We start from the raw sequence: 26,304 nt of genomic DNA on the forward strand, positions 1-26,304 counted from the left end.
GATGGAGACAGCTCCCAGTCAATCAACAACAGCTCAAGGACAGCAGAGTGGTCAGTCCTACTAGATATATAATGGAACTCCATAAAGCCTGTTTTCCTTGCAACATCTAAAGATAACCCAGAATACAAGAGCAAGAAAAGTTTATGCATGAAAAACACAGAGAAAGATCTAAGGAGTGTAAATCCATCCATAAGGGTAATTTATGAAAAAAAATCTTCAGGCTCACTTTTTTTTTCCAGGTGTTGGATACATTGCAGGACCTCCAGGACCACCAGGTCCTCCAGGACCACCAGGACCATCTGCTGCTGGGGGCGGCTTGGTCTCTTATGCCGAGAATGCCTACAGTGGCGATCGCTTACGAACTGAGCTTATTGAATACCTGACAAGTAAATGCACTTTTAATTACATCAAAGAGGAGCTGTCTTAATAACAGAATCTCCTAAATATGAAGTAGATAGTTATTTAATATTTTTTTACAGATAAGTTTTTTTTCCCCTACATTTTTGGTGATATGATATGGTGTATTAGCGTGCCACCTCAACCTACCTACAGCTTCTGCTCATATCAGTTTGCTACTCTAGGAAAATCACGACCTAATGTACCACAACTCATTGGTGACTTGAGTTTTATGACTTTCCTTCTAGGCGACAATATACGTAGATATATCAGTGGACCACCAGGTCCTCCAGGCCCTCCTGGACTCCAAGGATTGCGTGGACCAAAGGGAGATAGTGGCATCATTTCATCATCATCATCTGGGTCTTCACTTTCATCCGGTTATTCACTCTCATCTTCAGCATCCCAGTCATCTGGAAGCTCCTCCTCATCCTCAGATTCATCATTCCTGCTGGATTATGATGAAGTCGCAACTCGAGTGACAGAAAAAATCCAGAGTAAGCTTTGGGATAGGCCTAATTTACCTGTTTCAAAATGACCGATCATAAACCTGAGATGGCTACAGTGTAAGGGGTTTATTTATCAAACTCCAAATACAAAAATTAAGATTTTTTTTTTTACCAAAAAATAATCCGACTTTTTCGGAATTTATTATACCCTGAGGCTCAAAAAAGTCAGATTTCAAAAATCTGCCATCTCCGAGCTGTCGGGGTCCTGTAGAAGTCAATGACAAAGATCCCATTTCAATATCATGGTCTATGCGGAGTTTTGGAGAAAAATCTGATTTTTTTTAAATTTTTGGCACCAAAAAATCTGACTTTTTGGCTTTAAAATTTGACTTTTTTTCACAGGAAAATAAGATTTTTTGCCCAAACTGATTTTAGCAATTTTTTCGAATCGGCAATTCTGAGTTGGTTGAACCTTTTTAATAGAAATAATGAGATAAATTCGGACTTTGATGAATAACCCCCTAAATTTCCCAGTGTTAGGAAGCAAAAAGATAGGGTTGATCATATTATTTTTCAGGACCACTTAAAAATGTAATATTTAAACCTAGCATGTCATTCGTGAATGAATCCCTTACTAACCGCTTATAACACCATTTAGAAAGGTACTATTTTATGCTAAACAAAAATCAGGCAATGCTTTACACCTCAGACCTGGTGCAAACAATTGCAGTCATTACAACAAATTCAGTTGGCGTAGACATTTTTGTGTGATACAGAATCCATTTTTCAGTTGGCTTTTTTCAAGCCCACACCTCCTTTGAGACCATGGGATGAAAGAAAGTCAATTAATGAATGGTCACTCATTGGAATAGTCAATATAGCCTTACTCGTTTCGTGCTGTCACTAGCATTATCAGTAATAGTTCCATGACTAAGTGCTATTTAAAGAAAAAGACATATTGCTGCCCTACCTGAAAACTAACGGTGGTGCACCTTGGCCCTGCTTGTGTGTTTTTGGACATGTTCCTGTTTGAAAATTTACAACTCTAACTAGTGGAAATAATATTTAGCTATATCCCTAATTTGCTACAGTGTTTTAACTACAATAAGAACAAAAACAATTGGTAGTTATGCAACAACATTAGTAAAGGCTTTTAAAGGCCACAGCTTTTGGGTTGTAGTACTTTGTACCGCCAACAACTGACTAACTAGCTGATCATTTCTCTTCCCTTGGATTAAATACAATAAGTGAGGGGTTTGTGTTTTTAGAGGGGCTGCAACCTATCTGAAGGAAATGGCAATGTTCATTTATTTATGTTTTATTATGTACAATAGCGCAGAATACGCCTTTCTGTTTCGCCGGAAAACTTGTGAATTTCCTGCGAAACAAAGAATAATTAGCGAAACGCATTGAAGTCAACAGGCGTCAAAATTATTTTGAAGTGTGTCAATTTAGACGCCCGCGACAATTGTTATACGCGTGCCTATTTTGGCCAAATGCATTGAAGTCAATGGGAGTATAATAATTTTGATGCTTGACAATGTTTATGCGCACGACTATTCTGACGCACGCCCAAATTTTTTCGGCGTGGCGGATTTTTCTCCAGTGAATTTTCTGTGAGTTTATTCGCCGGTGGTGAAAGCGGAACTTTGCCGCAAATTCGGCCCTGCCGAATTTATTTGGCCCATCACTAGTAGAGGTAAGTCAATACTAAGCATGTAGGCGTAGCTATGACAGATATATATATTGAGTGATGTCAGGCAGTGGAGCCTAATGGCAAGAGTGATCAGTTATTTTCTCTATAATTGTGACATTATTTCTTAATTCCATTTCTTAAATCTGTATCGTTTAGATCAAGGGCTTCTGGCAGAGGTAACATACAACTTGGGAAGAGCAAATATTCAAGGACCTCCAGGACCTCAAGGACCACCTGGAATCTGCCAATTATATGCAACCCATGCAAATATAACTACTGATCTCATGGAGCTTTTCAGAGGTAACCAACCCCCAGGCATAAATATATATTTACTGTATATATATATTTCTTATTTATAGACCTGGGTTCAATACCAAAGATGCTTACTTTAAGGCAGGGATCCCCAACCTTTTTTTTTTTTTAGCTGTGAGACACATTTAACTATACAAAGAGTTGGGGAGCAACACAAGCATGAAAAAAGTTCTCGAATGTGCCAAATAAGGGAAGGGATTGGCTATTTGATAACCCTATGTGCATTGGCAGCCTACAGCAGGCTCTGTCTGGCCATAAATCTGTTTTTTTTATGCAACTAAACTTGCCTCCAAGCCAGGAATTCAAAATAAAGCTTTGAGGTCACTGAGAGCAACATCCAAGGGGTTGGAGAGCAACATGTTGCTCATGAGACACTGGTTGGGGATCACTGCTTTAAGGAAAAAGACGTATGCTAATAGCCAGTGTGTTCTTTTCTAGCTCATGGTACAATTCAGGGACCCCCTGGTCTTCAGGGACAGAAAGGTGAAAGAGGTTTCACAGGAACCAAAGGTAAGAAACAGTTGTCCTTAGTCAACCCACTATGTATAAACACTTACAATTACAGGGAATGTGTTTTCCAGTGCTTTTTTTAAAATGTCCTACATTAACACCCGACATTTGACTTTTACAAACAGATCTTGCATTATTTAAGCTATTTGTAATGGGAAGGTTCGCTGGATATTTGAGCAATTCATCTGCAGTCCTATTGGTTAGACACTGTGCAAAGTTGACTAAATTGCACTACTCTGTTTGTTTGTTTGATTGATGAAGGATGGGAGGCAGGTTTGACCACTGTTACTCCCTGTCTGGCTTAAAGTCTCTTACTAATGGTAGATAAGAGCAGGCTGGATTTTCTGTCCAGACTGACTGTGATTTAAATGGATCACAGGACAGTCTATCAAACATTCTGTGTGGGGGGCTTGTAGTCAGAGTTATGGTCAGGTAGATTGGACAAAATAATCTAAACTACCAGCTGTAATGATCCATGTAAGGACTATGTAAGATGCTTCCTTAAGGACTAATGTAAGTTTTTACAAGAGAACATGATAGAAGAATTGTGTGGGACCATTATATCCCATTTCAACATTAGTTCAATAAATAGGGCTTGTGCCGACTGAATATTGTTTTGATTAAAGGGGTTGTTCACCTTTGCGTTAACTTTGATAATAATGTAGAGAGCGATATTCTGAGACAATTTGCAATTTTGCAATTTTTTATTATTTGTGGTTTTTGAGTTTTTTTATCTCCAGTTTGCCTTTTCAGCAATCTGGTTGCTGGGGTCCAAATTACCCTAGTAACCATGCATTGATTTGAATAAGAGACTAGGATATGAACAGGAGAGGTCCGAGTAGAAAGATGAGTCATAAAAAGTAGCGATAACAATTTACTTGTAGCATTTCTTTTTTTAGATGGGGGTCAGTGACCCCCATTTGAAAGCAGGAAAGAATTAGAAGGCAAATAATTCAAAAATTATAAAGAATAAATAATGAACACCACATACTAAAAGTTAAATTAAAGACGAACCACCCCTTTAAGAAATATTTGCCATTGTTCGCACTAAACGGGGTGAAGTCTAAATTGAAGTTAAATTCTACTTCCTACACCAGCACAATTATAATCAGCAGTGCACTGAGGAGGCCTCTGTATAAACAAGCCCCTTCCTTCCCACCAGCTACATTATTCAGAGGTTTCTCGGTTTAAAAATTAAGTATTTCTTAATTAAAACAATAGGCAAAACGTACACTCCCCATTCATTAAACTCATGTTAAAAAGGGAGGGTATACTGCTATGATAACAAAGCTTATTTTCTCCCACCGGATATTTATGGAATATGTGTCTGTAATGAATGTACCCTGAGGAGCACATTGAAGGGCAGGGCTGCACAGAGTAAGGCTGATTGTAAAGGCAATTGTCAGGACTTTTATACCAGTGAGGCTCATTCTTTAATATGGATATAATGAACAAACAAGTTATAACTGTTTCTTATTAAAACACAACACTAAGGGGCAGATTTATCAAAGGTCGAGGTGAATTTTTGAAGTTAAAAACTTTGAATTTCGAGCTATTGTTTGTGTACGTCGACTAGGGAATAGTCCAAATTCGATTTAAATTTGAAAAAACTTCAACATAGAAATTTATCATGTTTCTTTAAAACTTCAACTTCGACCATTCGCCATCTAAAACCTGCCGAAGTGCTGTTTTAGCCTACGGGGGACCTCCTAGAACCTCGAATCAAATTAGACCGAATGCGTTTTTCCTTCGATCGTACGATTCGAATTCGGCCGAATACGGACCTCTTCGACCCAAAAAAACCCTTTGACTTCACTTCGGTTGGTCTTTTTTGAATTCAAATTTCGAAGTATTTCCAATTCGATATTCGACCCTTGATAAATATGCCTCTTCGAATTTCCTTTATCAAGGATCGAATTTCGAATTAAAAAAAACATCGAAATTTGAATAAAAAAAGACCAACCAAAATTTATAAAACAAAAGTTTTTATTGTTCGGGTGAATAGGCCGTTTCCGTTTGAATTTGAATTGTTCGAATCGTAGTAACTTTGTATTCGATCGAATTCGGTTCGAAGGTCCACCAACTGACTCCAAATAGGTCAAAATGATAAATTTTGATATTCGAATATTCAAATTCGAATCGAATTTGGACTATTCCCTAGTCGAAATAGCTCAAAATTCTAATTTTTTTAATTTGAACTTTCACTTCAATCTGCCACTAATATAAAAACAAATAAAAATATGTTCACATATTTCCCATGTAACAAAAACAATGAATGAATTGGTTGCTACTTTATTTGTACAGGTGATAGAGGGGCAACAGGATATACTGGTGAGCCAGGACCAAGAGGACACAAAGGAGAGAAAGGTATGTAATTGTCTAAAACTTCTTAACATGTTTTCCTATACCAGGGATAGTTTTAGGGCATTTGTATCAACTCTAGAAGGGGAGGAAGTAAAATGGAATTTAATTGTGCAAAATGAGGTATATAGACATAAAGGGACACCTTTTAGCCCGGTGGAGACCCGCAGGGGGTGGGCAATGACGTCGGGGCAGGGCTATGACGCAGCGATCGGCCAATTGTCGTGGCAATCATAGGGAATCCTTCCCGGATTTCCTAATTAGGAAAACCGGACAGGCAGTTTTGACCCAGGCAGCCCTTCAAAATACTGGGCTGTCCCCTAAGGGGAAATAAAGGTCATAAGGCAGTGGTTTGAGAACATTGGTTAAAGCCGCTCTTTTGGGCTACAGGTATATGAAAACACTGTTCTATGAACCACATAGTTTCAAAAATACACATGAGAACAAGTAAGCTTGCACTCCATATCTCACCCATAGTGATCTTCAGTCTGAGTTTCCAGATGTATCTAGGAGAACAAATTAACATTCTACCCAACTCCTTTAAGGCTTGGTCTACTTTGCATAACATTTGAGCACCTCTAGGGGGGTAAACATCCTCTACTGGGGTCAATTAGAGATTTTGCCCTCCAAGATATAAATTAATACTCTGCTAGACCAGCTTGATCCTCTCTTCTAACAATTCTGGAGAGTCTAAAATAACTTTAGAAGACCAGGCTGAGCATCTATCCTCAGGGCAATGGCACATTGGCATCTGAGGTTTCAGGTGATAATTGCTTCCATGTGTCAAAAGATTTAAGAAAATAAATATATTTTTATAATTATAATTAATTTAGAATATAAGGAACGACTCATGGGAAGTCTGGGTGATTTGACCCATATTAACAGATAATGAAACACATGCAGTGCTTCACACCATAACATAGAGATGTTCACGTTATCGCTTTCCTTTCAGGGGACACGTTTTATGTGGGAAAGCGTAAAAGAAGAAGCCTCGGCGTTTGACACAAAACCATCAATCGTTGATTCCAAAGACTGTTTTGCTTCACGTCATTGTAGCCTTTGAAATGTTCAGAGAGCACCTCACTCACTGCTCTGAAAACAGAAGGCGATGGCCAATGCTCACCAACGTGTTTGAAGCATCAGACAATAATTTATGTTTACTTATACTGATTCTACATTTTTGTGCCCCTATGAAATATTACTATTAAATGTGTGAACTAAGCATTTCAACATTGCCTTAACCATCCAAAAATTGTAAATAATATTATAATGTAGAAACAATTGACAAGGTATTCTTTGAAATGTATTTTCATGTACTTTTTTGGGCTGCCAGGGCCATTTCTAAAATGTAATTCTTGAGCAGCACCAAGGGATGGGGGGAGGGGTTTGGTAGAAAAGTGCACACTGGAATACTACATCTAAGAGAACTTCGCCCAGGTCCCATTAGAACACTAGTAGATCTGCATCTGTTGGCACTGCTGCCTGTTATAAAATAAGTGTAGCAGTAATACAATTGAACTAGGTGGACTGTAGTTTCAAAGTTAAAACATCCTTCTTACCGTTTCTAATTAGAGGATGCTTCCCCTTTCCCTAGTGCTGAACTTCAGAAGGAGGTAGGTCACACCAAGGGTAAATGGTCTCATAGATATTCATTGTATAGAGGGATGTGCTTGCAAGGCATCCAAAGGGTTTTATCACTCATCATCTAGCTGAGCTTCAGGATAAGTCTAATCACACCAAAACAAGGGTAAATAGGATAGATACGTATTGTTAAGAGGGATAGGATGAGCTTGCAAGGCATCCAAAGGGTTTCCATTGACCCCTGGACCAGCATCTAGCTGAGCATCAGAAGAAGGCTGGTCACACCAAAACAAAGGTAAATGGTCTATTCATTTTGTAGAGGGATGGACTTACAAGGCATCCGAAGGGTTTTGACCACTCATCATCTAGCTTAGCTTCAGCAAAAGGTTTGCCACACCAAAACAAGGGTAAATAGGATATATATGTATTGTTAAGAGGGATAGGATGAGCTTGCAAGGCATCCAAAGGGTTTCCATTGACCCCTGCACCAGCATCTAGCTGCGCTTCAGAAGAAGGCTGCTCACACCAAAACAAAGGTAAATGGAACAGATGTTCATTATTTAGAGAGATAGGATGAGCTTCCAAGACATCCAAGGGGTTTCAATTGACCACTGCAACCAGAATCTTGCTGAGCTTCAGCATGTTGACTACACCAAAACAAGGGTAAATGGGACAGATGTTCATTATTTAGAGGGATAGGAGGGATTTGCAAGACTTCCAAGCGGTTAAAATAGACCACTGCAACCAGCATCTAGCCGAGCTTCAGAAGAAGACTGGTCACACAAAAAACAAGGATAAATGGGATCGATGCTTATTATTTAGAAGGATAGGCTGGGCTTGCAATCATCCAAAGGTTTTTATATTGACCATTGCAACGACCATCTAGTTGGAAAAATAATTTCCTCGCAATTTCTACATTAGTTCCTGGAATAAATATGTTTTGTTTGAATTGTCCTTTTTTTTTTTTAAACGTTGTACACTATAAATGCATTGATATTTTTTGAGTAATTTACATTTGTCTGCAAACATTTCTTTTATGTTTAATTAATATGTTGAATTAAAAAAACAACCCTTTACAATAAGTTTGGTTCCAAGCACTATTTACAGTATGATGGCGAGACCTTCATATGCTGTTCTTGCGTTGTAAGGCTGTATATCTATCTTAACCTTGGTGACGACTTTGAAGCAACCAATAAAATTTTATACTGGGAAAAAGTTGAACAGTGAAACTTTATGTTCCCATGAAAAGCTAATTTTGCTAAAAAAAATCGAATGTTTTGAAATTCTTTACTAGACCAAGGTCAACAGTGAAGATTTATTCCTCTGGAGATGCCCCTGTAGCTCCCCATTTTCAGACATATATTAGCTTTATTTTCTGATGATTTCTAAAGACCACCTAAACCTGGCCAGAGCAGCCTGAGTGTGTGCAGTATCATAGACACTCAACAATTGTCAAACAAAATCCAAGATGGGCAGCTCCTGTGGACAACTTAGAACTTCTGGATCATTTCTGTTTTAGGGGCTGCTGTGGCTCTCTGCTAGTATAGTAAGTTCATTATATAATATACAGCATTAATAGCAATATTTGCCAGACATTATTTCTCCTTTAAGTACAGGTATTGGACCTAATATCCGGAATCATCGGGACCTGGGGCTTTCCGTATAACGGGTCTTTCCGTAATTTGGATCTTCACACCTTAAGTCTACTAGAAAATCACGTAAACATTAAATAAACCCAATAGGCTGGTTTTGCTTCCAATAAGGATTAATTATATCTTAGTTGGGATCAAGTACAAGCTACTGTTTTATTATTACAGAGAAAAAGGAAATCATTTTTAAAATTTTTGATTATTTGATTATAATGGAGTCTATGGGAGACGGCCTTTCCGTAATTCGGAACTTTCTGGATAATGGGTTTCCGGATAACGGATCCCATACCTGTACAAGGCTCCCTTGCATAGAGCCAATTTGAAGCAACCGTTAGCACTCCCACTCATGTGCCTAGCCATTTCTAAACGAGCCTTCTCAACTCTTAGGGGGGGTATTTACTAAAACTTTATATTTTCCCATTTTTTATTAAAACAAAGTTGACCGAACTATTCCTGATTTAACTCATTTATCAAATAATCGGCTTGAAAAAGTCATTGCTGGAAAAGTCTTGATAAAATCACATAAAAATTCGGATTGTACAACTTTTGCAATTTAGACGCCCGAATCGTATGATTTTTGTTGAGTTGTCTCCCGAAAAACCCAGACTTTTTTGTATAATCCAGCGTAGATCACGTCTGTCTTTGTAAATACATGCATCTGCCTAGATTACTTATATGACAGGGGACCAGGGAATGTGCATTGATCAATCCCTTTTCTTTTTCTCTATGTCTGTAGTTAATTTGGGCAGATCAGTAGCACTTCCATTGTATTTTAGTATATTTTTATTTAGCCATGGAGTGCTCCCACTACCTTTCCTTTTTGCCTCGTCGACAACTTAGAACTTCTAGATCGTTTCTGTTTTAGGGGCTGCTGTGGCTCTCTGCTAGTATAGTAAGTTCATTATATAATATTAGGGATGCACCGAATCCTGGATTCGGACAGGATTCAGCCTTTTTTCAGCAGGATTCAGAATCGACTGAATCCTTCTGCCCGATTTAACCGAATCCTAATTTGCATATGCAAATTAGGAGCGGGAGGAAAATCGCATGAATTTTTGTCACAAAACAAGGAAGTAAAAAATTTCCCCTTCCCACCCCTAATTTGCATATGCAAATTAGGGTTCGGATTCGGCCGAATCTTTCACTAAGGATTCAGGGGTTCGGCCGAATCCAAAACAGTGGATTCGGTGCATGCCTAGTCTCTACCCTTAAAATCTAACACACTAATAATAATTGGTGAATTTGTTAGCACAGATTTAGGTTTTTGATTACAGATAAACAAATGAATAAAAATTCTGAATTGAAGATTTGAAAGGATTTTTGGTACTGGTGACTACAGAATCCACCAGGTCGGCCTACAGTAGGTAAATAGACACCATGGAGTGTATTACAGGGGTGAGGTAGCCAGTTATTTCTAGGATGATTATTTTCTGGCCATACCTTGAGTGTTTGGGGAGGACAAGTAGTAGGTGAAAGTCAGGCAAAGTTTACAGGATGAATTATTAAATTATTGTTGGATCTCACACAGCTCAGAGTTTCAGATTCCACATAACCCTTTCTTCCTAGTCCCTCGTCCATTATTCATTTGGTGAAAGTAGATCCGTTACAATGCTTCTTTTTAATGCTTTTTCCATTTGCAATATTTATTTGTCATGTAATGATTGTGGAGAGTCTTTATTTTGAAGGAGACGGAAAGTCGTTTACCACTTGGGGGGGCCAAATGTTAGGCACCACCAAGTGATTGTATTGACTTACCTGTAACTTCGGGCCGGTGCTCCTATCAGCAGAAAACTGCACCGGCCCGGGCTTATTCCAGCAAGCGCCACGGAACGATTCTCTTCCGGGTTCTTATGTCTTCAAATTTCCGCGGGTAGAACAGCATGCACAGTAGAATGAAAAATCTGGCTTTTTAGTTAAAGTTCGGCTTTTCACTCTAATGCGCATGAACAAGCCCTGGACTTGAGTTTTTATCAGCCACACCTGCGCATTTCATGCATTAACTATTTCAAATAAATTATTGAATTGTTAGGGGAAGAAATAATCAAAGCTTATTTCAGTGAATGGAGACGGGGTTATTTCAGTGAGCACCACGGAACGATCGTCTTCCAGCTTCTTTTTTCTTCAAATTTCCCGGGCAGACGCATGCGCAGCTGAACTAAATAGCTGACTTTTTAGTTAAAGTTTGGTTTTTCATTCTACTGTGAATGCGCAGCCACCCAAAAGAAGATCGCTCTGTGGTGCTCGTTGGAATAACCCTGGGCCGGTGCAGTTTTCTGCTGATAGGAGCACCGGCTGAGTTTTAGGTAAGTAAATAAATTCACTAAATAACATTTGGCAACCCCAAGTGTGAAATGACTTTCCTTCTCCTATAAAGGCATGCTGGATAAGAAAGCCCACCAGCCTCTACATAGAGCAACTGCCTATGACAACTCCGTCACACCAAAAAAACAAAAATATACAGTTTTGCCATTTTTGATTTCAATAATAAAAACAGTTTTAATTTGTTCCATTTTACAGAGAGGCTAAACGGTGGTTGTTTGTGCAGTAAAGACAGAGATTAATTTAGGGAGATAATTGATGGAAGGGGAATATGAGATTTGTTAAAGGGGACCCGTCACCCTAAGAAATAATTTCAAATCCTATTTTATCGGCAGTCAAGCAAAATAAACCCTACGTAGACTGTACAAATTATTTTAATCTTGTTTTCCTTCAGTCTGTGAATTTATAATCCTATCAAGCAGTGCAGCAGAATGGGGGATCTGATCCCATGCCCTGGCTACACAATGAAATGATGAGAAGAGAGGGGGAATGTGAGGGGAGCAGGAACATCTAGGAAGTGGTGAATGGAAACTAATTGGCTGCCTAAGGGCTCTACATACACACGGGCGGTTTTTTTTTTCTGTGCTCCCCTGCATTTCTGCTTTCTTCCATTCAGCTGCAGGAGTAGACGCACTCAATTATTGTTAAGGGGGCTGTACTCACACAGACGCATGTAAGCGCCAAACGCAGGTGGGACACAGCATGTTATGTTTGGCGCTTACATGCGTGTGTACAGCCCCCTTGAAAATAATTGAGTGCGTCTACTCCTGCGCTCCCCTGTGGCTGAACGGAAGAAAGCGCAACGCAGGGGGGAGTGCAGCACAAACTCCTGCGTGTAAGAGCCCTAAGGCATAGAGGCAAAATATGATTGACAGCGGAAATTTTTAAAGGAGTTTACAGGTATTGATGTTTTAATAAAAATAAAAAGAAGAATGAGGGTTTCAGGTTTTATTTGAAAAGGACTTTTCTCATATACAGTAGCTTTTTATGTCTGGGTGACAGGTCCACTTTAAGGCGAAAACATTTAATAAACTACCAATTTTATCAGGTTACTTTGCCCCAGCTGATTACGAGGAAGACATGATTATTTTCCATAACTAGTGTCCAGCCTCGGCACCAGTGGATCCACTGTCAGTTCCCTAAACCCATTACTCCCTCCATGAACCCAAACCGCAAGGTACCTAAACGACTCTGCTGTAGGGGGCGGACGGCTTTACCTTCCAATGGGCATCACAGTAGAATTCCGCCAAATTACCCTCAACCAAGGCAAGTCAATGGATGTCACCTATCTTGTGCAATAACAGAGCACTGCGCTGCTGGCAGGTATACAAGCACATCTTCTCCATGTACAAGCTCATCCACTCCACCAAAGTCCAGCCCAGATATTTGTATGAGCATTTTATAACTGGCGGAAAGACAGAGGGAAAGCAGGAACTTTTGTCTTGTACTACTGCCATTGCAGATCCAAGTTTATTTGTGTCTCTCTCTTCAACCACATTTATTTGAAAAAACTATCTTTGAATCCTGTTTTATCCATCAAGGATAAAAACGAATGTAGTAGCCTTCCTATAGTGAATGTTTCATGGAACGTGGTGGTGAGTAAAGAAACTATACAAGAGTAATTCTGGTGCCCCCCTCATGTCATGGGAAATGGAATACATGGCACAGAAGAATGATAATAGAATGGTTTATTTACATTAAAATTAAGCAATTTACAGAAAGCCATGGAGTGTTTTTACAGACAGCTTGTGCTTTTTTTGACACTTTAGAAAGGAATTGAGCAAGGCCGGCGCCCTGGCCAATAAAGGAAGGCTGTTGCCCCAACTTGAGAAATAAAATCTCTAAAAATGTGAAGCCCAACTAGTGATCCTCCAGCTGTTGGTGGGCTGCTGGTAATTGCAGTTGGAGACCACAGGTTGGCCATGAAACAATCAATTATATGTCATTTGCACTTTCATCTGTGATATTTTCTTGCCAAGGGGTCCAGGGTCAATAACCTTTTTGCTTTGCCCTAAAACCAGCCCTGGACTTGAGTTTTTATCAGCCACAAATGCGCATTTCATGCATTAACTATTTCAAATAAATTATTGAATTGTAAGGGGAAGAAATAATCAAAGCTTATTTCAGTGAATGGAGACGGGGTTATTTCAGTGAGCACCACGGAACGATCGTCTTCCAGCTTCTTCTTTCTTCAAATTTCCCGGGCAGACACATGCGCAGCTGAACTAAATAGACGACTTTTTAGTTAAAGTTTGGCTTTTTGTTCTACTGTGAATGCGCAGCCGCCCGAAGAAGGAGGAAGACGGAAGTGGATCGCTCCGTGGTGCTCACTGGTATAACCCCGGGCCGGTGCAGTTTTCTGCTGATAGGAGCACCAGCCTGGGGTTTCAGGTACGTCAATACAATCACTTGGGGTGCCTAACATTTGGCTTCCCCAAGTGTACAATGCCTTTCCTTCCTTTAAAAAAAAAAAAAAAAAAAGAGCAAAATATTAGATGGCTGCAATAGTTGGTGCCAATTACATGCACACAACTTTACCCATGGCAAAAACATGGCTGTTTCCTTGCCCCTCTTAATTGTGCTCAGAGTGCAAAAAAATAAAAAATAAATAAAATAAAAGTGCACTTAGAGCCCAATACTTCACACAATGTCAGGCCACTCTTGAGCCTTATTCACATTAACAGGGGCAATGCACACTTGTGTGTGGGAGTGTTTTTGCAACAGAAACCGTAATTTTTAATGTAGGTGCATGCTTTATGCCCAATCATAATGACTGTATTCTGATTGTCAGAACTGTAAAGCCATCTCTCTGCTGCTGAAACTGCAATAAAGGCAAAGTAAGATTTCTTTAGACATTGAGAGAATGCCGATAGTACTGTCTGGATAGAACTAAATTTCATTTTGGGATTAAAAAAAAGGAGCCAACTTCATTTGTCTTCTTCTTGATAAACTATTCTACCAGAGCTACCATTTATCTAGTAATGCCATTGAATGTAAATTCTATACTGTACAAGCAGTAAAGGGAAACACAGTAAAGGGAAAGTAAGTTCAGCATTCCCAAGGCAGCAAACCAGAGAGAGAGAATAGAACAGAATAACAGCTTAATCCTGAGGATGGCTAAAGTTTTAGTTTAGCCGAAACATTGAGGAATAAATCACAGCACTTGCGGCTTTTTTTCAGGACAGTCCTGTGAGTGCGGTCTCTTTTCACAATATATATATATATATATATATATATATATATATATATATATGTATATAAAATACAGTAATGAATAAGCTAGCAGGGCAGACCAGAGGATGCTGGGAGTCGTGACACAGCTGGAGTGCAGCGGGTTACCTTCACCTTTCCTACACATCCTAAAAGTAACATTTCACAGAAAGATATGTGTCTTAATGTGCATTTTTTATCCTTTTAGTGCAAATGATTAAACCTATAAGAAAAACTCTGGTGCCAGCGGAAGGCAAGTTTAGTTCGTAGAAGAAGAAAAGATGCGTGAGCTACGAACATGGGCAAAGTTCTTTGTTCATTCAAAGGCAAAAATAAAAGCATTTGAGCAGTAGAAAATATACAAGTGGTTTCCAATGAAGAGAAGTTATTTGCTGCATCATCAGAATTCAACTTCCGTTATTCCCGCTCTTACAAACGCCCTGGATCTCCACGTCAGTCTGGAGTGCCTTAAACGGTGTGCATTCGGCAAATCTGCCCATACAACTCAACAAAAGCCATTGCACACACGGTTAAGCTGGTCATATGTTAGAAGATTCTCTTCTTTGGTGAGGTCTTGATATTGGTGAAAAGGTGGTCGATATTCATCTTATTATTCCAATCGTTGGTCCTAGGGCAGAATTATGAGTCATCAGAGTGAGGATCCCGTCAACTAGCTGATGTGATCTTTGATCCGACGGGAAAATTAAACCTGCCCAATCATATTAGCCCAATTTTTGGCCAGACATCGGTCGAGCAGGCCCCATACACGGACACGTAAGCTGCTGAATCGGACTAAAGGACCCCAATAGGCAGCTTAAACTATCTCGAAAATTAACATTTAATATAAGCTTCATCATACTGAAATAACAAATACAATCAATTAAATATTCTGCATTGTTTCTGAAATGATAAAGTTTATATTCACTATTCCTCTCTCAGCATCTGTTTCTCTTCATTCTCTCTTCATGCAGCACTTGGGTGTCAGATAATCATTGACAGTTAGATCCAATATATCTTATAGGGGGGCTCCGTTTGCCTGAGAGATGTATTACAGCTCACTCTATTAAAATCACCAGACATCATGTCTCTCTACATGCAGAATTTGTGCAAAAGGCAGTTATTTTGTTAGATTTTATTTGCACTGGAATCAGTTATTTGAGTGAGCTCTAATTCATCTGCTAGGAAAGGAAACCCCCCCCATAAGATATATTGGATCTAACTGTCAACGATTATCCGACACCCAACTGCTGCATGAAGACAGAATGTATTGAATCATTCATCTGACACCCAACTGCTGTATGAAGAGAGAATGAAGAAAAACAGATGTTGAGCGAGGGATAGTGAACATAAACTTGATTATTTTAGAAACGATGCAGAATATTAAATTGATTGTATTTACAAAGTTTCTTATTTCAATATGATGAAGCTTATATTAAAATTTCAATTTCAATGTTCATATTTTGCTAAAATGTTAGGATTATGGAACACCTAGTTTTCTGGTCACCCATACGGAGTAGGAGCAATCTACAAGTATCAAACTGCGAGGGTCACTTCCCATTACAAGTGATGGAAAACATCACAAATAATCAAATAAATAAAACTAAAGGCACAGACTGAGAACAGAAAATGCCACCTATCCCCAAGTGGCGGCTCAGCAGTAACGACCAGAACAATACAGACACCTGACAGGGACATGGTCAGAAATTCAAGATAGAAATGGCAGATAATCTTCTCTAATGATAAAACAAAGCATTACATTTACTAACCACAGCCAAAAAAGCCATATTTTCATGCAGTGCAATGTGTTTTCAAAATATGGATTTGAATGAAATTCACAGAATTGTTGGCGAATAATTCGATATCAAAAAGCTGTTAGAAGAGTTTCATTCCAAACATTACAGAAATGGGCCAGATTTTCTAGGATTATCAAAAACTCAGTTTATATATATATATATATATATATATATATATATATATATATATATATATATATATATATATATATATATATATATATATATATATATATATATATATATATATATATATATATATTTTGTTTTGGGTATTTCAGCTAACAGAATATACTACAAAAAACAACAATACAAAAAAAAAGAAAAAAAAAAGAAAAGTCTCAAAATGGACTTACAAAAAAATAAATTAAGAACTATTCATGCTTTTCTAAAATGCTGCAAAAGTGGTATATCTTTGAGATAAAATATATTAAAAACCTAGAACTGTCAAACTGGGCAGTTATGAGCCGGTAGAGTGCATGCTGGGAATAGGATAGAACTTTGAGATACGGCTTTGAGTCGAAGGGTTAAGGCATTCGGATTCTCCGCACATTTTAAAAAAGACTTCTTGCTCCTGCAGTTTCCTAGCAAACTCTTCTTCCAGTGCCTAAATCACAAACAAAATATTTAAAAAAAAAATGTTACATTTGTCTAAAATTTGCATCAGCACAATCATTTGGCCCATTTCTAATATCTCAAGTATTTTACACGACCCCACTATAGGAATGGGTCCCAAGGCAGACTGAATCAGGGAAGGCGAATACATACAAACACAGAAGGGACTCCATATAAACTACTCGCTATAGTCAACCATTATGAGTAGTGATGGCCAAATCTGACCTGTTTCGCTTCGCCAAAAATTAGTGAAACGGCAATAAATCGCCAAAATACATTGAAGTCTATGAGCAACAACATTTTTTTTTTGACGTGCGACAAATTTTTTCACCAATTAGAGTTTATGGGTGTGATTTTCGTGGTGAAAAATTTGGCTTATCACCGATTATGAGTAAAATGCTCACAGGTGGAACAATGTTCTAGAACAATGGTCCCCAAGCTTTTTTTTTTTTTTTTTTACCCATGAGCAAGATTCAGATGTAAAAATAGTTGGGGAGCAACACAAACATGAAAAATGTTCCTGGGGTGCCAAATAAGGGCTGTGATTGGCTATTTAGTGGATTTTGTATTTCGTGAATTCTCAGTCTACAGGAGACTCTGTTTGGCAGTACACCTGGGTTTTATGCAACCAAATCTTGCCTCCAAGCCTGGAATTCAAAAATTCAGGCAGCTGCAGTCATGTGACCGTAAAACGATGGATTTGTTGCATGCCTATGTAGAAGAGGGTCTTTGGTTAAAGCAACTTGACAATTGAAAAAAATGGGAAAAAAACCCCCAAAAAACCAAAAAAACATTCCTTGGAGTCAAACCAAGGAAGAAAGCTTCTGCTAAACAGCTGCTAGTAGTCTTACTTAATTCCCTGCTTGGTTAAGATGGCCATAACAAAACTCAACAATGAGGCGGAATGTTGAATTTATGAGAGTTCAAGAAATCTCGTTCCAAGTAGGGATGCACCGAATCCACTAATTTGCATATGCAAATTAGGATTCGGTTGGGCCAGGCGGAAGGATTCGGCCAAATCCGAATGCTTCTGAAAAAGCCAGAATCCTGCACGAGTCCCGAACTGAATCCTGGATTCTGTGCATCCCTAGTTCCATATGGTCATAACAATAAAAAAGTAATGTTAGAGTTTAAAGACTGCCATTGGGTTTGCTTAGAGTAGAACTGGCAATAGAGGGAGCCAAGGAAAGGGTTACAGAACATACAAATCATTAATTAATGGAGACAGTACCTTTTTGCGTGGCCTTAGTTTCTCTCTCCATTCCTTCAGTTCCAGAGCATGCTCTTCATCTAGTTCTTTCAGTTTCTGGGTTTCGTGCTCAATTAACAGATGGCATTTTTCATTCTATAAAAACAAAGCATTAGGTCACTCTTATGAGCATGGCTATCATCACCACTTAAATACAGAATTGTGTAGTGATAGCCCAATAAGTGACTAGCAAATAAATCATTTCAGAGAGACAAGAAAGGGAGGATATTGCTGGACTATAATATAATTCAAGCTCTATTCTCTCTATAATACTTTCTCAATTTCCCAACAGATATTTCCAAGCTGGTATAAACCTCAATTTTAAAGGGGTCCGCTATCCAGAAACAGTTTTTTTTTGGCATATTGAAAAGATAATTATAAGCACAATATACGTTAAATATTTTCAGTGGTTTAAGATATTTTTAAAAGTGACTTATTAATGAGCAAACGTACACAGAGGGCCACTTAGCAAGATGTTGTGTAAAGCGCTATCCCCTAGAACGTTTATTCACAAAGCCTTCAGAACTACTTGTTATGACGTTATGATTTACAATAGATCCCCCAGGGGACCAGAAAAAATGGTGTAAAATCCAGGAAAGTGTAAAATAAGGGAAATGTATTATGCATTATATATAGGTGGGGCCAAAAAACCACAATGTAAAAGGAGGGAAGCCTTCCTCTGTATATTGTCTGCCTGGAGACCTTAGCACCATCTAGTGGTAAATAATAGGTCTGTGATGTCAAGCATAATCTGAGATAATATTTTTCTCCATAACCTAGAAGAACACTCTCGGCTGAAGGATTTCGACTGCATTCACAATCAGCATTGACCAACCTGCAGCTGCTGAAGCTCTCGGACATTGGCATCGCACTGAAGCTGCAAGTCCCGCATCTGGTTTTCATGCTTTTGATGCTGAGCTAACCTTTCATTCTTCTGTCTCTTATCCTCTTGAAGGGCAAACTGCAATTAAAAAGACTGTGGTTAGATACCTGTTACACTTAGTTTATTATATGGGTTTTATCTACATTATATAGTCCCTTCAAGTCCCACATGATAGAGTAACATCCAACAGAACATTTCATCATCATCTCACCTGTTTAATTTTGTCTCTGTCCTGTTCTGGAGACCCAGAGGAATTAATCCTTAAACTTTTCTTGAACATGGCCATTCGGGTTTTTGCATCACTGCGCTGAATTTTAGGTAATCGGGCCCGCTCCTGAGTTTGTCTGTTCTTCAGTTCTTCTATCAGTCGCTGATTATACCTTTGCATCTGTTCCATTTCCTAAAAAAAGCACAAAGAAGGGCAATTGAACATGTACTAATCAGGCAGAAGGCTTTTGTGTGAACTTAAAGGAGAAGGAAATGCTAAAACTAAGTAAGCCTTATCAGAAAGGTCCAACTAAATATACCAGTAAACCCTCAAAGTAATGCTGCTCTGAGTCCCCTGTCAAAAGAAACACTGCATTTCTTTCCTTCTATTGTGTACACATGGGCTTCTGTATCAGACTTCCTGCCTTCAGCTTAAATCTCCTTGCCCTGGGCGTGAGCATGCTCAGTTTGCTCCGCTTCCCCTCCTCCCTTCTCTCTGCTGTAATCTGAGCGCAGAGCTATAAATGAGCAGGGAGAGACTCAGGCAGGAAGTGATGTCACACCAAGCTAATACTGCAGCTGCTATCCTAAACAAACAGAGAGCTTCTAGAGCTTTTTTCTTCAGGTATGGTAAAACATTCTAAAATGCACTACTGCAGCTATTTATTAGCAATAAAAGTTTTCCTTCTCCTTTAAGATTTCATTAAGACAAGCAAACCGTTAAATAAGAAGAATGATCAGAACCACCCTCCCAAATAATCAAACACAACTAGTGAACTGATGCAGATTTCTTTCTCTGGAATTAAATGAAATTTACTAACCTTCTCATGTCTCTTCAATAACTGGTGCCTTTGCATAAAGTACTGGTCTTTTAACTGTTGCTTCAGTAGCTGGTGCTTCTCCTGTAGGTGGCGTTCTTCTAGCTCCCAGATAGCAGCTTCCCGTGCTTATATTACAAATAAAAGGTATGTTTATGTGGCATTAGAGGAATGGAAATATTTACTGTAATGGGCAAATTTATCAAAGGTCGAATTTCGAACGTATGTGGATTTTTTTTATTCTAATAAATTCGAATATACTCAAACTTGAATGGGAGGTTATTTCTAGGGATGCACCGGATCCAGGATTTGGTTTGGTATTCGGCCAGGATTCGAGCATTTTCAGCAGGATTTGGATTCAGCCAAATCCTTGTGCCTGGCCGAACCGAATCCAAATCCTTAAAATCATGTGACTTTTCGGCACAAAACAAAGAAGTAAAAAATGTTTTAGCTGCCCACTTCATGCGCGGCTATTTTTTTCCCTCCCCCTCACTGGTTTGCATATGCAAATTAGGGTTCGGCTTAGTATTCGGCCGAATCTTTCACAAAGGTTTCATGGTTAGACCCAATCCAATATAGTGGATTCGGTGCATCCCTAGTTATTTATAAAAAATAATGTGAACGTATAAAAATTGATCGAATAGTCCCGAATCAAATTCATATCATGCTTTCCCTCTGAAAAAACTTGAATGTTAGGAAGGCAATTAAAATATTCTAATAGTTCAACGGACCTCTGCCATTGACTTGTAAATGAACTTGCCAGGTTTTAGGTGGCGAATATTTGAATTATAACTGTTTCCATGGTCAAGATCTGATAAATCTCACATTTGAATTACCATTCGAATTGGGGGATTAAAATTCGAGTTTGAATTTTGACACCAAAAAAAAATCTAAAATTTGAATTTAATATTCGACCCTTAAAGGGGAACTATCGCAAAAAGTGAAAGTTTAATATAAGCTTCGTCACACTGAAATAAGAAACTTTCTAAATACAATCAAATAAATATTCTGCATTGATTCTGAAATAATCAAGTTTATCATCATTCTGTCTTCATGCAGCAGTTGGGTGTCAGATGAATGATCCAATATATCTTAAAGGGGGGTTTCCTTTCCTAGCAGATGAATTAGAGCTCACTCAAATAACTGATTCCAGTACAAACAAAATCTAACAAAATACCTGCCTTTTGCACAAATCCTGCATGTAGAGAGACATGATGTCTGGTGATTTTAATAGAGTGAGCTCTAATACATCTTCTAGGCAAAAGGAGCCCCCTCTATAAGATATATTGGATCTAACTGCCAATGAATATCTGACACCCAACTCCGGAATGAAGACAGAATGCATTACAGCCACAAATGTGACAAATAACTTTTTTTTTTACACTCAGCTTTTTTGTTTTGCAAGTCCTTTTGCCTTCACAAGCATGGTCAATATACATTAACATATGTGGAATCATATATGATACGTTATATAAACCTGTTCTGGGACAATTTGTATGATGATGACTCTCATATTGTCCCGTGTTTAATATACCTGGCTAATGGCATCAATGGCCACTATAGAGCATCTTATAGAGACAACCGTGACCAACTGATGTTCTGCAACAGGTGACAGGCACATACAGAGAATGGCTTCACTTATTGCACCATTAAAGTTAGTGCTCAGGAAAGACGAGACGGGCTAGTGTCATTAGCATTTCGTGCTTTCTTTTGTTAATCGTACCTCTCATGAGCTGTTGTTTGTGATTCAAACAATCCCTCTCGATGTTGGCAAGCTCAGTCTTTTGCTGATGGATGATCTTCTTCAAAGAACCATCCAGCTCCTGCTGTTGCTTTTGTACAAATTCTTGCTCCTATTAGAGAAGAATAAATTAACAACACAATCAGAGGAAGGAAATGCATCTTATTCAGAAGCCTGGAAAGTGCTTCTCTGAATGGGAAAAAATTATACCTAAAAATCAGAGGACCATGCAAAAATTAAATTGGTTTCAAAACTAATTTATTTGTAACATTTCTGTATAACGTTGTGTAACTTAAGCTTTCTTTACTACTCCCATGTTCATCATGAGTTTTCCATGGTAAGTGTTTATATTGTTCTGCCTAAAGGTGGCCGTAGCTAATATCGGCAGAAGACTTGGATATCGGTCGGCTCGTCGATCTGGCTGGACGGAAAATTATTATCGGGCACCTTTGAAGTCACCCAAACATCAGCCACTGTTAGTGCTGAATCATCAGATACAGGTAGAATTCTATTGTTTACATCTGTATATCTGACGATTCAGCTCTACACGTGTGTATTGAAACAAATGATCTTCCTTTGAAACATCTTTTACAAGAAAGATAATAATTGTTACGTCTATGGCCAACTTAAGGCTAACAGGCTTCTTAATACTTCCTCTCTACTAAACACAAGTCTCTAAATAAAGCAGCTGGATTTTAGATATCCAATTAACACACCACACCAACACACACAATTACAAAGATACATTTTTAAATATTCTGTTGCAAAGTGGAAAGCTGGGTTTAAAGATACTGTACTCCAGTACAGAGACAGAGGAATATTGAGCATTTCTAATGACTAAAGAAAAAAATGTTACATCTGTAAATACGGCAAAAGAGTAATGGTGCTGAGAAAGTTGTTTCCCAAATATGTAGCCACAGTGCACTACAATATGGTTCCCGGTCTAGTGCTTTTATCTTGTGTACTCACATGCTGCTGCTATCAATACATGGGTCTATGGCATATATGCTCATGTGTAGAGTTTTCTTTTTTAAAGGAGTAGTTCACCTTTAAGTTACAGGGCACTTATTAATTTAATTTTCCCCATTACAGTAGTGGGCTGATGGGCCTGGACTTCAGATGAAAAAAAACAATTGCCCCTTGTAGAGTAATGCGGTGGCCTGTACCCAGTTCCAAATCCCTATGTAGACAGTAGTGATGTGCGGGTCCTGCACCTGACACTAACCCCCTGCTCCTCCAGCCGCATCCGACCCTAACTTATATATATATATATATATATATATATATATATATATATATATATATATACACACACACATATACACACACATATATACACATACATATTGCCCCGCCCCACTATGGCATCACTGAAGGGGCAGGGCCAAGCAGGAGCAAGTCTATAAAAGGTGAGCACTGTAGACGGAGCTGGCACAAGAAGGTCACGGGCAGGGAGAGCGGAAGGAAGAGCTGTGTTTTTACCGGTGTCCCGCTGGCCCAGACCCAAATCCCGCCAGGCCGCTTATCTCCCTCCTCAGGGGAAGGCCCTGCACCCATCCGTTCTGACCCTGTACACATAAATGAGCAACCCAGAGCCCGAGAAGTCATACGTGTGAATTAAAATCTGGGTGACAAAATCACACATACCAAGCATGACACGGATTCTATGTCACGCACATATTGAGCGAGTCAACTGGGCTCTGGGAAACTAGCTTGGTGTGTGCATGTATGTGTCCCAACATGGTGGCTGCACTGGAGAAAATACATTTTACTCTTTAGATTTTAGTATGATGTAGACCGTGATAGTTTGAAGGACAAGGAAAGGCAAAAAAATAAAATACTGTTCCATTTTTACTTTCTTTAAAGGAAAACTATACCCCCCAAACAATGTAGGTCTCTATTAAAAGATACTGAGTAAAACAGCTCATGTGTAAAACCCTGCTTCATGTAAATGAACCATTATCATAATAATATACTTTTTTAGTAGTATGTGCCATTGGGTAATCATAAATAGAAAATTGCCATTTTAAAAAATAAGGGCCGCCCCCTGGGATTGTACGATTCACTGTGCACACATACAAACCACATGTAAGGTCACATGAGCCAATTAACAGACAGAGTTCTGCCTTTTGCTTCCTCACTTCTCCCTGTTACAGTTAGTGTTGTAGTATTTCTGGTCAGGTGATCTCTGAGGCAGCACAGATACAGTCACGAAATGGTGGTTCAAGGCAAGAGATGTAAAAGGGCAATATTTATGTAAATATATATTCCAGTTTGGTAAGATTCTTTAATATGTCATTCAATTTGATATAAACTATCTGTTGCTTAAGTATTCATTTTGGGGGTATAGTTTTCCTTTAATGAAAAAAAAAAGACCTATCTCCAATACACTTTAATTAAAAAATTTGTGGATAGGAATTGTCAGACGGCCCCTAACTGCTGAGCAGGGAAACAATCATACTTATGAACAGCAGGGGGAGCCCCCACCTTACTTCCCAGCCATGCAGAACTCAAGCAGCTTTGTTTAGGACGATCCCTAAGCAGCCCAGACCACACTGAGCATGTGCACAGTCTTAGTCTTGCAAAGATGTATAACAAAGTTACAAGATGGTGACCCCCTGCAGCCAACTTTGAAAGCATAAATCATTTGTTTGATTAGGCTTGTGGTGCAGTAAGTTCATGCTTATGTTTAGTATACAAAATACAGCATTTCTAGCCTTATTCTATTTTAGACTTTCCTTGTCCTTTAAGACAATCTGCAACTGGTCTTCATTTTTATGGTTTTTAAATTATATAGTTTTTAATTCAGCAACTCTCCAGTTTGGCGTGTCTGGTTGCTAGGGTGCAATTTATCCTAGCAACCAGGCAGTCGTTTGAATGAGAGACTGGAAGCTGAATAGTAGAGGGCCTGAACAGAAATATAAATCATACAACGTAACAATTGTTACTAGGGTCAGTAAAAATGAACCACTCTCTTAACTAGAATGACATTCCTATGATGTTTGTCTTGATGTGGATCACAAATTAATATTTTGAATCTGTACCTGATGCTTCAAAAAACAAACATATCTACAAGTCTTGTAGATGTAGAAAGTGTTATTAAAGGAACAGTAACACCAAAAAATGAGTGTTTTAAAGTAATGAAAATATCATGTAGTGTTGCCCCGCACTGGTAAAAATTATTTATTTGTTTCAGAAACACTACTATAGTTCATGTAAACAAGCTGCTGTGTAGCAATGACGGAAACTGAAAAAAAGACTATATGTCACAGGTTAAATAGTGGATAACAGATAACACCATTATGTTCTACAGAGCTTATCTGCTGTGTAACCTGAGCCCTTTCTCCTTTAAATGGCTGCCCCCATTGCTACTAGAGATGCACCGAATCCACTATTTTGGATTCAGCAGAACCTCCGAATCCTTTGCGAAAGATTTGGCTGAATACTGAACCCTAATTTGCATATGCAAATTGTGAGCCACCCCTAATTTGCATACAAATTAGGGTGGGAAAGGTAAAACATTTTTTAACTTCCTTTTTTTGTGACAAAAAGTCACGTGATTTCCCTCGGTGCCACTAATTTGCATATGCAAATTAGGATTCGGTTCGGCCAGGCAGAAGGATTCAGCCTAATTCGAATCCTGCTGAAAAAGGACGAATCCTGGATTCGGTGCATCTCTAATTGCTACACAGCAGCTTGTTTATGTAAACTATAGAAGTGTTTTTAAAGCAAACAGCAGTTTTACCAGTGCAGGGCAACACTGAATTATATTTTAATTACTTTAAAACACTATAATTGTTTGATGTTTCATTACTTGAAATGTGGGCATTGACATCAGTGCAGGGCTAGAGACAGGAGTGGGGACCCTTAGATTTAAAGGACTATGTAAATTAGGGATTGTCAACCTACAGTCCCACTGTAAAGCTCACCATAGACGCGACGATTCTTCTTGCCGAACGGCCGATTTTAGGGAAGTCCAACCAATCCTTCTAAAATTATCGTGCGGTTAGTGGGATTCGAATGATCGTACATCTTATGATTTTTCAGCCGACATCTGTCAGGAAATTGATTGGCCAGGTCAAAAAATCTTTGTCGGTCCCAGTGCAATCTATCTATGTTTGCAGGGCCAAGCAGGCAGCTCCCCTTTGTTTTCCTGGCAAATTGGTCTTTTTGGTTGATGGTAAATTCGTACGATCGTTCCGAGAAGATCGTGGTCTCACGATGAGGATCTGATCTTTTAAAAATCTCAACATCTATGGCCAGCTGAAGTGTCCCACTATAAGGTTGCTGGGAGTTCTGTTTCAACAGTCCAAAGGCTGCAGGTTGCTCATCCCTGGCATAAACACTTAATACCCTGAGCAAATGGTTGTGTTACCCTTCACCCGAAGCTGTCCCATACTGTCCCCTGTCACATCACTGGTTATATATAAATGTAAAAGGGTGCCTAAGGTTTTTTAGCAGGTGAATTGAATTAATAGCAGTGCCTGATGCAAATGTGACAAGAAAATGAGCACG

General features: G+C 38.8%; 2 protein-coding genes across 5 annotated transcripts in view; one reads left to right on the forward strand and one right to left on the reverse strand.

The window, feature by feature from the left end:
* The window catches only part of col17a1.L (collagen, type XVII, alpha 1 L homeolog), a 50,388-nt gene extending 41,868 nt beyond the window's left edge, over positions 1 to 8,520 (forward strand). For all 3 annotated transcript variants that reach the window (XM_018225218.2, XM_018225219.2, XM_018225220.2), the window contains 6 exons: positions 240 to 386; positions 645 to 893; positions 2,698 to 2,841; positions 3,292 to 3,363; positions 5,668 to 5,730; positions 6,677 to 8,520. In XM_018225218.2, coding sequence (XP_018080707.1) covers positions 240 to 386; positions 645 to 893; positions 2,698 to 2,841; positions 3,292 to 3,363; positions 5,668 to 5,730; positions 6,677 to 6,726 — 725 coding nt within the window. In that variant the 3' untranslated portion in view covers positions 6,727 to 8,520. The remainder of the gene's footprint in view (positions 1 to 239; positions 387 to 644; positions 894 to 2,697; positions 2,842 to 3,291; positions 3,364 to 5,667; positions 5,731 to 6,676) is intronic.
* A 7,680-nt stretch (positions 8,521 to 16,200) lies between these two features.
* LOC108696143 (STE20-like serine/threonine-protein kinase) overlaps positions 16,201 to 26,304 on the reverse strand; it is a 53,784-nt gene continuing 43,680 nt past the window's right edge. For both annotated transcript variants that reach the window (XM_041568662.1, XM_041568661.1), the window contains 6 exons: positions 21,772 to 21,901; positions 20,052 to 20,176; positions 19,235 to 19,423; positions 18,976 to 19,101; positions 18,123 to 18,236; positions 16,201 to 16,883 (listed from right to left, as the gene is read on the reverse strand). In XM_041568662.1, the coding sequence (XP_041424596.1) occupies positions 16,737 to 16,883; positions 18,123 to 18,236; positions 18,976 to 19,101; positions 19,235 to 19,423; positions 20,052 to 20,176; positions 21,772 to 21,901 (831 nt within the window). In that variant the 3' untranslated portion in view covers positions 16,201 to 16,736. The remainder of the gene's footprint in view (positions 16,884 to 18,122; positions 18,237 to 18,975; positions 19,102 to 19,234; positions 19,424 to 20,051; positions 20,177 to 21,771; positions 21,902 to 26,304) is intronic.

This window comes from Xenopus laevis, chromosome 7L (assembly GCF_017654675.1).
Source record: "Xenopus laevis strain J_2021 chromosome 7L, Xenopus_laevis_v10.1, whole genome shotgun sequence".
Lineage (NCBI taxonomy): Eukaryota > Metazoa > Chordata > Amphibia > Anura > Pipidae > Xenopus > Xenopus laevis.